Raw genomic sequence first — 13,596 nt, 5'->3', positions numbered from 1 at the left:
CTAGCCACCTAACTAAGCCCAACTTCAAACCAAAGATAAAGTTTCAATCCTGGGAACTTTAACCATAGGGGAAGGGATTTTAGTTCTGGTTTATCCATGGAATAGCTCTGGAGACTAGGCCCATAGCACCACTGGAGCTTTATTTACAAGCCAGGTTCCTTGTTCAATAACCGTCTGTCTCCGAGATAAGTCTTGAAACTCAAAGATGAAATATCCTGATTCTAGGGCAAAGAACTCCACATGACTGAACTGCCTCCATTTATTTTCAACAAAATGCTTTATGACAAAGAAAGAAGGTTTTGGACCCAGAACAAAACCCACTAACGCGTTCGACCGAACTGCCTCCATTTATTTTCAACAAAATGCTTCATGGCAAAATGTTCAATAACCGCCGACGGTATTAGACATTGCTCTATATTCGTGACCTGCACTTAGGTGGTGGTTGGTCAGTTTTCTATCTGGGTTTTGTTTCTCTTCTAAGCCTTTAACAGGATTTTGACATTTTGAATATTTATAACTCACAGGTGGAAGTTGATGCATAGAGTGTAAAATATTGACATTTTGAATATTTATAACTCTACAGTGGAAATCAGAAATTTGCATTACGCCTATCCCTACATTTCTAAAAAGAAAGGGAAATCTATAATGCAGGAAAAACATGATATAAAAAGGCTTTAACCAATTATAACCATCTGTGAATTTTGATGAAAATCCACCTGATTAATTACTACTTTTATTATACCGGTCGATTGATTGTAGGTTTTTCCAGCAGAAGGTTATTAATTTAGATGTATTTGCCCACCTTGAAGTTATTTGGACCTTTTCTTTAGTTTGGTAATTGGTGTTGTCATCTTTCAAGCGGCCACATATCTTATCAGTTTGTACCTGAGCAAGGGCGGAGCCAGGTTAATTACGGGATACATTTCGGTAGTTGATCAAATTGCTAATATATTCGCCGAACCATTGCACTTTTTAACTGTTACACTCATAACTTTTTACCTATTTTTTTGTAGTTGTTTTAAGGTTGCCTAATTTTTAGCTTAATCGGACTAAACCACCCCCGAGTGGGTGTCATCGAGATTTTATGCTGTATTTAGGCCGCTTTCAAATCAAAATAGGGTTATTTTAGTAATTTGCACCATATGCAATGAGTATTGTTGAGCCATGAATTATTTGTACCACATGCAATCAGTGAAAATCAGACATATAATCCTACTCTTGTGTGATGGCATTTAGGGTTGCTTACGGATTGGATCGAATTAGATACAAGCATATGTCAATTTGTTTATATTTGAATTTAAATTGAATCATATTCATCATATATTCAAATCGAATTCGGATTATAATTAAATATTTATATAGTACAAATAAATTAGATTAAAACTGATCAAAATATTATATTATTAATAAATGAATTAAAAATCAATTTAATATTATATTTTATGAACAAAATGAATTAAAAGTTAATTATATAAAACTTGAACATGACAAGTTTAGATATTCAAGCCAAGTTTAGATATATCTTTATTTGCATGTTTATATGTTATTTTCCCTCAAAACATAATATATGTCTAGGGATGCAAACGGATCAGATCGGATTGGATTCGAATCAGGGTACATTCAAATCCAATCCAACATTGTTCATGTCAAAGATCTGATTAGATTTGATAGGATTTGATTTGAATTTGAATCCTATCAGTAGTTCGGATCTTTGGATCTGATCTGATCTAACTTGTTTTTTTTAATTAATAAATTATAAAAAGAAAAATAAAATATACTAATTTCAATAAAGCAAAAATAAAAAATACAAGTATTTTTTAATTATTTTCATGTATATACATGTTTTTATAAAAAATAAATAATATAACAAGTTTATAAAAATATAATATAAAAAATATATTTATAACTAAATAAATAGCATATATATGTATTATATATTTATATTTATAAATATATAATATATATCGGATGAAATCTTCGGATCAGATAGGGTGATTCAAATCCGATCCAAATATCTAAATAGGAATGATCCGATTTCGACCAAATAAGATCGGATATCAGATATGATCCGATCCATTTGCACTTTTAATCATGTTCAAGCCGTCACAGTTTTTATTTCATTTTGATATGTTAAATAGCGGCTAGATAGATTAGCTAACCTGGGTTTAACCCAATTCGACGTAGACAAAATATCTTAGCTTTAGTGAAGTACAACATGCACCTGTTTTTGTCTCTCCATCATCTTGCTGCATCCCACGACCACTAAGATGGGACCAAAAGTGGCAAAGGCAAAAAGCAGAGGTTACACAAACATCCCCAATTATTAACAATGTTGTATTCTGTTTATCTTACTAATTTATGTTGCCATCTGAGTTGGTTGTGTGGTTTTATCATTGTATTTTCTTGCTATGTAATGAAGTATCACTAAAGAAGAGTTTCTATAAAATTAGGTGGGGTCCGTTTGGTTTGTAGTTGGAATCGGAATTGAAATGGTCCATTTTCATAGTCTGTTTGGTTCAGACGGGAATGAGAGTGGGAATTAAAATTACCAGAAATGGGATTTTATTCCCAAAAAAGGAATAGAGAATGGTCATTCCCTTAAATGGGGAGAATGCTATTCCAACAGGAATCGAAATGGGGTTCCAATTCCGCTCAACCAAACAGTTGGAATCGGAATAGCTCATTCCAATTCCGATTCCAAACCCCTATTCCCACGAACCAAACAGGGCCTCAGTTTATGAAAACTCATAGTCATTTACCCTTATATGCATATAATGCGTGTAAAAAACTTATTTTATAATCATAGAATATAAAATATGAATTATACATATCATATTATAATTTATTTATTTATTTATTAATATATACAGGCCAGGCTTGAAGTATTGGGCCTAAGCCCAGTATAGAAATTTGTAGGACTAATGCAGGCCTAGGCCCGGGCCGAGCTTAAATTCATAGCCTAGCCCAAGCCCGGAATTTGTGGGATGGGCTACGCGGGTTTGAAAGATGAGCTGAAAATGGTCACCTCTACTCACAACAACCCTCCGTTCATTGCTCACCTCTCCCATTTACGGTGCCTTTGGGCCTTGGCTAGAATACTTCTAATACTTCTCATTTCAAAAATGGGAAATTCAAGTGCCATGTGTTCAGGCTGTGGGTCTACTACGAACACATTTTATGTAGTCTTCGTTGTAGTAACAGATCCCATGTGCCATTTGTGCTTGATAAAAACCGTTCTTCTATGGGTTGTATTCTTTAATTAGGTGTTTAGAATCGATGTTGTTTTGTTGAAAAATAATTATACATCAGCGTTATGTCTAAAATATATTTTCTGAAGAAACGTTATTATTTGGTTGGGTGTTTTCCTAAAAAATGTTTTCTCAGACCATTCCTTGGTTTATGGGTTGAGAAAATGCCTCTTTTGACCCTTTTCTCATTTTTTCTACTGTTGTTAGCAATAGTGTGTTGATATGGCATTGAAAAATGCCTATGTGGCATCAATGGTCCCAAACAAAAAGAATCCGTTTTCTGAGAAAACAATATATGCATACAAAACGATGCTAGAAAAACAATACCAGTTTTAAACGCTGCCGAGTCTTTCCAATGTATATAAGATCATCAAAAAATAGGAGGTTGGTTCTACCCGAACTGAATGGAAACCAATCTCAAACTGGCCTTCGACCAATCCTATCCAACTTGTTACAAGGTAGGGCATGGTTCCAAATTCTTAAAACCGATCTCAAACCGGCCTTGGACCAACCCTATCCAATCTATTACAATGTAGGGTCTGGTTTCAAATTCTTGGAACCGACCCCCACATATGTTGGTTTCAGGGTCCAGGGGTTTACCCTACCCAAATCAACTTGATGAACACCTTTGTGGAATTGGCCTTGAAACCAAATTTACCTCAAAATAAACTCTAAAATATTTTTAAGGATGTGACTATTTGAATCTAAGAACTCATGGTTACAAAAGTCATGATCTTACTTTACCATTGAGTTACTTAAGTGATTTGATAATTTGCTTCCATTTTAATATTTGAATGTGTATAATAAATAATGTAAAAGGTAATATTTACAAAATTTAAATTATAATAACAAATTTTGGACCATATATTAATATGTTATGATAATCTACATATTAAATTACTCAATTTAATCAATAAAGAAAATATAAGTTTTAAACTATATATTATCACTATTGAAAGTCAAATTTTTAAAGGACATGTTTCATTTTATTATTATTATTATTATTATTATTGAAGGGGAAGAATAAGGAAAGAAAGGTTTTATGGGTATATCTTAGAACCATCCCTAAAACCATCAAGGCCAGAACCAACCTTCATAAGATAAATTCTGATTCCAAAAACCTAAAACCAACCCCTACAAAATAAATTCTAGGTTATTCCATGAAACCAAACCGATGCTCGCCCCTAGTCAAAAACAAGTCTCCATCTTTTGTGTAGGTATGTCAAAAAAGAAGAAAAAGGCGCAAGTATTTATACAAATATGTAAGAAAAAGAGAAAGGACGAAATGGTCCTACAAATTAAGGAAAAAATATTTAATAGGCACATGACGATCACGATGAGGGGTAAGTGTTAGAAGCTGAAAAGTTCAGGAGTCCTTGTGGCAAATGAAATTTCAGGGGGTTAATAATTAATCACTACCTCAGAGTAGGGTGGTAATATGAAATTTACCCTTGTTTATTATCAAATTGACACGTGGCAAAATAAACATGTGATGCGTATACGGACTGTTCTTGCGTCGAGTTCCGAAGTTGAAACTTGAAAGTCTGGCCAAGAACGTTGCGCCAGCACAGATTTCGCTCCTCCATTACTCCCTGAACAAAAACAATTCCATTTATCAAAAAAAAAATAATAATAATAATAATTTCAAACAAATCCATGAAAACACCACATTCCTTATTCCCTCGCTCGCTATTTTCACCTTCAAAAATGGCCAACTATTCCGGCACTCCCCCTAATCTATCTTTATCTATTCTATTTCTCGTCCTCTCCAGCCTCACCGGAGACGCCACCGCTGTTTACTCTATCGATGTTAACTACGGCACCCTTGGTAACAACCTTCCACCTCCCGCCCAAGTCGCTACCTTTATCAAACAACGGACCATCATAGACAAAGTGAAGATCTTCGATACCAACCCAGATATTCTCCGGGCTTTTGCCAACACCGGAATCGCCATTACCGTCACCGTTGGCAATGGCGACATCCCCCAACTCGCAAATCTTCCCGCCGCTCGAAACTGGGTGGCCACCAAAATTACCCCGTTCTACCCACAAACTAAAATAAACCGAATCGCTGTCGGGAATGAAATCATGGCCACTGCAGATAAAAACCTCATAATCCATATGGTCCCAGCTATGAAATCCCTCCATGCCGCTCTGAGACTAGCTGGAATCATGGACATTCAGGTATCAACACCACACTCACTCGGTATTCTCTCTATATCAGAGCCACCGAGCCTGGGTCAATTCCGACGTGGCTATGACAGAGTTATTTTCTCTCCCATGCTCCAATTCCTGAGGGAAACTAAAGCGCCGTTCATGGTAAATCCATACCCGTACTTTGGCTTCACCGCCAAGACGTTGAACTACGCACTCTTCAAGCCTAACCGAGGCAAGTATGACAAGTTTACGAGGATAACATACACCAACATGTTCGATGCGCAGCTCGATGCCGTTTACTCGGCGATGAAGAAGTTGGGCTACGGCGATGTCGATATTGTGGTGGGGGAGACAGGATGGCCGTCGCTTGGGGATGCGAACCAGCCGGACGTTAACATACAGAACGCCATCTCGTATAACGGGAACCTCATCAAGCACGTGAACTCGGGGAAAGGGACACCGTTGATGCCTAACCGGAGTTTCGAGACGTTTATTTTTGCGCTGTTCAACGAGAATCTGAAACCAGGGCCGACCCCGGAAAGAAATTTCGGGCTGTTTCAACCGGATTTTACACCGGTTTACGACTCAGGAGTTATGCGTGGACAAGTAAGTCGTCAATTAATTTTTCTCTTTTCTTCTCTTATCCACACTTGGAAGGCAGCTAGCTCTAAAAAGAAGAAACTCCACTTATTTGGTTGTGGTGGTTGCAAATGCAAAGCTTTCGCTTTTTTTTCCCCCTTTTTTCCCTTCGCCCCTGTCTTTCTTCATTCCTTGATAATGTCGAAAACAGCCAGTCTATAGGAAAATGAAAAAAAGTGGACCAAGTCGTAAATTCGTTGAAATTTGAGGTCATTGAAAGGCTCTCCTTGCAATATTTTTGCTTTTGGAGGCAGAAAATCTTCTGCGTTTAGTGACGAGGAAGAATGTGCTGAAAGTCCGAAATATCCTTATCAAGCACACCTTGATTCCCATGATCCAAGAGAAGAAAGCGATAATGTTAGGAATTACTTAGCAGTTAATATAAAAAAGTAATCCCTAATAAAGGTTTTATTTTATGCAATGATGTCTGGGTTGGTTGGTTGGTGCAGATGAGGGGTCGGAGACGAAGGAGGAGGCGAGGAGCACCGGCGGGGAAGGTGTGGTGTGTGCCGAAGGCGGAGGCGAGCGATGAAGCGCTGCAGGCGAACATCAACTACGTGTGCGGTACCGGAGTGGATTGCAAGCTAATCCAGCCGGGTGGGAATTGCTTCGACCCCAACACCATCAGGTCTCACGCATCCTACGTCATGAATGCTTACTACCAGACAGCCGGTCGTCACTCCTTCAACTGCGATTTTTCTCACACCGCTGTTCTCACCACCACCGATCCCAGTATCTCTCTATCCCTTTTCTCTTTCAATATTTAATTCATATTCGAGCTAGCTACCCTTGAAGCCTGAATGAATGTAATAGTGTTTATATAAATTGTTGTTGTTGTTTGTTTGCTTTGAATAACTAGTACGAGTGCGGATGCAGGTCATGGCACATGTCAGTACATTTCTTGAGAGAGAGAAACCAAAGTGGAGACTGCCGGTGAACTGGTGAAGGCGAGCGTGGATGAAACGACATGTTCAGATGCATCGGCAGCTAGGCTGCCGTGCGTTATTTGAAATGAAAATTGAAAATTTAATTTTACTCTCTCTCAGTTTGAAAACATACAGTGCAAATACATACCGAAAATTACTAAACAGTACCGTTGAACTTTGGGGTTCTGTCAAGTCATTCCCCGAACTAAACGTTTCTACACAATATCCTTAATTTTCAAATTATGTCTAATAGGTATTTATCGTTAGTTGGTGGTTAGTTAATACCGTCATCATATGACATTAAATGCGTATTAAATAATTTGAAAATGACAAAATTATCTTTTATAATATTTTTTTGACCATTTTATTCATTTCTTCTGAGTATTAAAAGAAGGAAAGCGGAAGAAGAATTATGAAACTGGACACCAATCAACTCTTGAAGTTCCCGCTCTTTTGTTCAATCTCCCTCATTCAACGATCAATTGTAATCGGACGATCACTTGTACTTTCTTTCTTTTAATACTTAGATAAATTGGGTAAAATAATTAGAAAAATATCATAAAGGATAATTTTGTCATTTTAAAAATATTTAATGCATATCTGATGTCACATGGTGTTGACTAACAATAGGGACCTATTAAACATAATTTGAAAGTTCAAAATACTGTAGAGACACATTTTGAAGTTTAGAGATTGACTTGACACAACCCCCAAAGTTCACGGTCTATTCAGGAATTTTCTCTACTAAATATAAGTTTTACACTATATATTTGTATTTGTGCTCTCTGTAAAATAGACCTTGTTGGGAAAGAATAAAAATAAGAATACAAATATGTACAATAATACAAAATACAAGGTTAATTTTGCACTCTACATAGTTGTATTTGTATTGAGCCTAACTGCCTAAGCTATAAAGAGCATTAAATGATTTTTTTTAATCTATGGTATTGAATTCTGATGTAGCAGAATCCGGTCACTCCTACCTGGTGCTCATATGGCTCCTGAGAGGTACCTAAAAAGAGAGAAAAAAGGAAGAACTCCCGAGGGGTTTCCCGACGGGAACGCTCCGATGCTTAAGTTAGTATTGTGTGCAAGAAGCGAAAGGAAAACGAAGGCTAAGAGTGAGGATAGTGCCTTATCATTATGTTCAGGAGGTCGAAGATTCGAGAGAGATTTCCCTTCTGCCCTGAGGGCTTTTATGGGGACACTCACTTTAGGTCGGGCATAACCGCCACTGGGCTCCTACCACAGTCGTTACCTACCAGGGCTGCGCAGGTGGCCATTGTGGTGTACACTTTGCCCAGGTGAGTGACACGTTTCCAAAGTGGCAGGCATGCCTTTGCTTGTCGAGAGACGTGGACGCAGACTGTCGAAAGGACTATGACTACGCCGTCAGTAGAGGATATGGCACAGTCTGACCAGTACGGTCTGTCTGTCGGAAGCTTCCTGGAGGGCGCTAATGCGGCTCGTTCGCGAGCTATCTCGTGACGAGCTTGGGATACTCCAGGATTACCTTAGTGAAATTGGTCCTCGGAATGACTTGTCTGTTAGGGAGCTCGGGCGAGCTAATAACTTTAGCTCGCGAGCTACAATTGCCTCGGGGTATCTCTTCGAAGATAGCACGGGGAACCCGGAGTTTGCCTTGCGGCGGACTCCTCCCCTCGTGAGCTGTAACGTAGCAGACTGCTTCATGGGTCCGTCATTTGGTCGCTCCGGATTCCAATGCTAGGTTGTCGCTCATGCTAAGTCGGCGTCTACGTGTCACCGTTTCACAGGTTGGGTCAAATCATCATTCATCAATTGCCCCCCACTCCTCGAGCTAAGAGTACCGCCTTAGCACGGGGAGTTTATGAAGTGCGATGGACTGATTTGACCGAAATTCAAACTTGATTGACTGCCCTTATTAAATGCATTTGCGGGAATCAAGAGATTTTCTGACTTTCCTGACTTTTCGGATTCCGAAAACGTGCTGAGGTGGCCTTTAACTCCAAACGTCGTGCGGCTACGACTACCTTAACTATGGAAGACGTGCCGCCAATCACCTTTGATTTTCAGAAGGCATGCGGTCAAGGCGCCCGCGGACCATTGGATTTGCTTTGATCCGGGTCGTCAACTTGAAAGGGTGGAGACTATAAATAGGGGGCCCCCTCGGGCTCTACTTTCTCCCACGCCATCTTGCTGTCCTTGGATTCTGAGGTTGCGCACTTCACTTAGTCTACCCGAGTTCCTCAGTTTGCTTCGTTTCGTTTGCTCTGGTGAGTCCCAATTGCTGTCGGCCATGTCTGGGTACCCATATCATACCTATCATAGGGGCGATAGCCAGGATGATGATGCTCCCTCGAGCTCGGGGGGTGCCTGGGAGCAGATCCCGGAGGCTCGGGAGGCCTCTGGCGACATGGTGTCTACTTCTAGGGGGAGGGAGCCTAATACCTTTGGCCCTTCCTTAATGACAGCGGAGAGACTCAGGTCTCTGATCTGCTACTTTCGCCTCCTTGGGGATCTGGTTTACAGCCTCCCTACTGGTAACTTCCCTTGGGAGTATGGTTCCGATGACATAGTAATCTTTCAGGAACAACTCGAGGCCGGTTTGCGTCTCCCCCTGCACCCCTTGATAGTGGAGGTGTTAAATCACTTCAACGTCACTATTGACCAGCTTCATCCCAACGCCATTTGAAACATGGTTGGGACAATATCCCTGTGTCATGAGTACTGCCTTCCTTTGGACCTTGATATTTTTGTCTCTATCCTTTGTATAAAGAACGCTGCTCTTGGGGTTCCTCCGAAGAGGTGCTTTTATTACCTCTCTCCCCGCCGCGGCTATAAGCTCTTGTATGAGCTGTCGAATAAGATTCCCGCCTGGAAGCGGGATTACTTTGTGGTCCGTAACCCCGAGGGGTGGCCCTTCCCCACTGCATGGAGGGGTGCCATCCAGGACCCCGGGGCCAAGCTGGATCCTAAGATTCAGAAAACGATGCTGTCATGGGCGTCAGTAGGCTTTCTTTGCTCGGACTACTTGACCGAGGAGAAGCTCGTGTAGGCAGGCTTGAGCCCGGGTAGGTTGGCCTTTTAGGTCGCGTAGTTCCTTGTGACTATTGTGTACACGTGTATTTTGTTTCTTGTCGGACTAATATCTTGTGGTCTTTTGGCAGCCATCATGTCTAGTGCCGATTCACGTCGCCTTCTCTCGAGCAGCCAGAGGCGCCATGCGAAGAGGACACGCCCCGACCGGACCCCTCCTTCGGGAAGCATTGAGTTCGGGTCTACCGAGCCGGTCCTACCCTCTCCTCCGCCCGAGGTTCTGATGCCCCCTCCTAAGGGGGCTAGTGGGATTAACCTTGGGGGAAACGAGCTCCCTCAGCCGGGGGAGGCCCCCTGTAATCCCCTTCAGCCCCGTCCTTACCCCCGGTTCCCAGTGGGAAACTGGGAAGGGGTGAATGATTATCTGGTGGCTCGCCGGAGGAGTCGGAAGGCGATCACTAATGACGAGATCGCTCAGTGGGGAAACATGGAGCCTAGGGATCTCTCCGCATTCGCCTCTGCCCATTGCATGGTGGTAAGTGACCTTTTTCCCTTTTTCTCTCTTGTTTTGCCCTTTTCTGTTGTCTTCTGATCTTCTTTTCCGTCGACAGGTGAATTCCGCCATCCATGCCATGTCTCTCCAGACGCGCATCCATCGTGTCGACGCCCTCGACCAGCGGGCCACCAACCAGAAGCTCCAGGGCGAGCTCGACCGGATCTAGGGCGAGCTCCACCACACCCGCAAGGGGAGCGAGTCTCAGGAGCTGCTCGTCCACGACCAGGAGGCTCAAATCGCCCGGCTTATTGAAGAGAGTGTACGTTACAGGGAGGAATCATCGAGGATGGCGACGGAGAGGGAGCTCCTCAGGCAGTAGGTGCGAGATTTGGAGTCCACTCTTCTGAATCGGACTCGAAACTTTGATTAGATGGTGGAGGCTGAGCGAGAGAAAGCGGTCTGGGATTATAAAGACTCCCAGGAATTTCAGGACCTCCAGGCGGAGTACGGTTTAGGTTTGTACCGCTCGGGGTTTAAGCTCTGCCGGTGGCTGGTTTGGAAGAAGTTCTTCGGACCCAACCTCGACTGCATTACTATGAAAGGTCTGTCTCCTGAGACAACGGACCAAGCGGATGAAGAGGAGCCTGACTCTCCAGAGGATGAGGAGGCGGATCCTTGAGGCGGCATTTCTCTGGGCTTCTGGTGGCTTCTGGGTGCTGTAAACCCGGTCTTTCACAAGTCTTCGGTTGGGCGGTTGTGCCCTATGATAATCAAACCTTTCCCGAGCTGTTTAGCTCGGTTACCGCACTTGTTATTTTTCTTCTTTCTTTTCTTTTTTTTTTGTGACAATGAAAGTTCTTTCCTTCTTCTGAGTATGATGAACTCCCTTTATTTTTGCTAAAGCGATCTCATCATTTGAGTTATTAAAGCTACATGCCCGAAGTAGGACTCTTCGATAGTCGTTATCCCGATTTGTCCTTTAACGTTTAAGGCCCCTATGGTATACCGCGAAGTGATTACCATGTATGCCCGAACTATGCATTGGTTGGGTATTCCTCAGTTCAACCAACGTATTGAGACGAGCTATGCTTCGTAGGGTTTAAACCCGAGCTGCTTACGTCTTTGATATTTCATACCTTGCCTTCGCCATTGAAGTGGCTAAGTCTTTCTTCACGCTAAGGTCTATGTTAGCTCGGTGTTTTGGCCCTTGGGCTGAAGGAGTGGCTCGTGGCCCACTCTCGGAGTCTGCCCATGCCATAGAGGTGACTAGGTCCTGTTGTGCTGAGGTCATGTTAGCTCGGTATTCTGGCCCTTAGGCTTAGGGAGTGGCTCGTGGCCTACTCGATTCTTACAAATAATATTGCCTTAGGTTGACAATATTCCATGCTCGAGGTACTTGTTTCCCTTCGAGGGTCTCGAGCTCGTATGTTCCTTCCTCGAGCACTCGTTTCACTCGGTAAGGACCTTCCCAGTTGGATCCGAGCTTGCCAGCGCCGGGCTCAGGTACTATAACTTTACGAAGGGCCAGGTCGCCAACGCGGAGGTTCCGCTTCTTGACCCTAGCATTATAATACCGAGCTACTCTCTGCTGGTAGGCTGCGGTCCTAATGTACGCGAGGTCCCTTACTTCGTCAAGTAGATCAAGGTTGGTACGTAGTTCATCTTCGTTTGTCTGATCACTGTATGTTTCTAGCCGCAACATAGGTACTTCGATCTCTGCGAGGATCACTACTTCGGTGCCGTAGGTGAGATTGAAGGGCGTTTCTCCCATGGTGGTCTTCTCCGTGGTCCGGTAGGCCCATAGGACACTAGGTAGTTCATCTGTCTACAATCCTTTAGCTCGGTCCAGCCGTGCCTTTAGTCCGCGGAGGATGGCTCTGTTCGTGACTTCTGCCTGACCGTTTGCTTGAGGGTGCGCGACTGAAGTAAAATTCTATTGGATTCCCATGTCTCGGCACCAGTCTTGAAATTTGATGTCCTTGAACTATTTTCCGTTGTCGGAGATCAATACCCGAGGTAATCCGAAGCGGCACACAATGTTCTTCCAAAAGAATTTTTGGACATTTCGGGTTGTGACCGTCACAATGGGCTTGGCTTCTACCCACTTGGTAAAATAGTCCACTGCCACTACTAAGAACTTCCTTCCACCCGTTGTTGGCGGGAATGGCCTGAGTAGATCGATGCCCCACTGCGCAAAGGGCCACGGGCTGGTGAGATACTTGAGGTCGGCAGCAGGTTAGTGGTGAATATTGGCGTGTCTATGGCATTTGTCACATTTTCTGACGAGCTCAATAGCGTCTGCCTTCATTGTTGGCCAATAATACCCTTGTCAGAGTGCCTTTTGGGCGAGAGCCCTGCCCCCCAAGTGCCCACCGCACAGACCCTCATGGGTGTCACGGAGTACGACCTTGGCTTCGGTAGGTCGTAGGCAACGTAAGTAGGGGAGTGTGTAAGATCTCCGGTATAGTTGTTCGTCTATCATGACATATTTGGTTGCCTGACGCTACACCCTTCTAGTTGCATTGCAGTCTGCAGGGAGGGTCCCATGTAGCAAGAAGCTCGCAAGCGGTCAATCCAGCTCGGCTCTACTTGAACGATGTCGCTGGTGCTGGCTAACCTGGACAGGGTGTCGGCCTCAGCGTTCTCTGACCTAGGGATTTGTCTGATAAAGTGTGACTGGAAGTTGAGCAGGGTTTCTCTGACTTTGGTTAAGTAGGCTACCATGGTCGGCTTGCGAGCTTCATACTCGCCAATGACTTGGTTGACCACGAGCTGGGAGTTGCTGCAGATCACGATGTGCTTGGCTTTTACTTCTCTGGCTAAGGCTAGTCCAGCTATCAACGCCTCGTACTCCGCTTCATTGTTAGACGCCGCGAACTCAAAGCGTAGCGCGTACTCCAGTTTCGTGCCACTTAGGCCGTGCAGGACTATTCCTGCCCCGCTGCCCTGTTGGTTCGAGGAGCCATCTACATGAAGGATCCAGGGCTCCTCATCCCAGCTCGCGCTTGGCCTAGCTAGGAGAGATGCCACACTGGCTGCTACCTCATGGGGCTTAGACTGAACCGGACTGGGAGCTTCGAGCTCACCCGAGCTGGGGACCTCGCGCTCGACC

At 43.3% G+C, this 13,596-nt stretch overlaps 1 protein-coding gene across 1 annotated transcript; it reads left to right on the top strand.

Annotated features, from left to right (window-relative positions):
* The first annotated feature begins 4,886 nt into the window (after positions 1–4,886).
* LOC104597197 (glucan endo-1,3-beta-glucosidase-like) lies at positions 4,887–7,180 on the top strand. The gene is made up of 3 exons (XM_010258636.3): positions 4,887–6,011; positions 6,494–6,776; positions 6,921–7,180. The coding sequence occupies exons 1-3, from the start codon at positions 4,905–4,907 to the stop codon at positions 6,947–6,949; spliced, it is 1,419 nt and encodes a 472-aa protein (XP_010256938.2). The 5' UTR covers positions 4,887–4,904; the 3' UTR covers positions 6,950–7,180.
* The last annotated feature ends 6,416 nt before the right edge of the window (positions 7,181–13,596 follow it).

The sequence above is a fragment of the Nelumbo nucifera genome, chromosome 2 (assembly GCF_055504915.1).
Source record: "Nelumbo nucifera cultivar China Antique chromosome 2, China Antique-T2T, whole genome shotgun sequence".
NCBI classification, from domain to species: Eukaryota; Viridiplantae; Streptophyta; class Magnoliopsida; order Proteales; family Nelumbonaceae; genus Nelumbo; species Nelumbo nucifera.
This window is presented reverse-complemented; position numbering and strand designations above follow the sequence as displayed.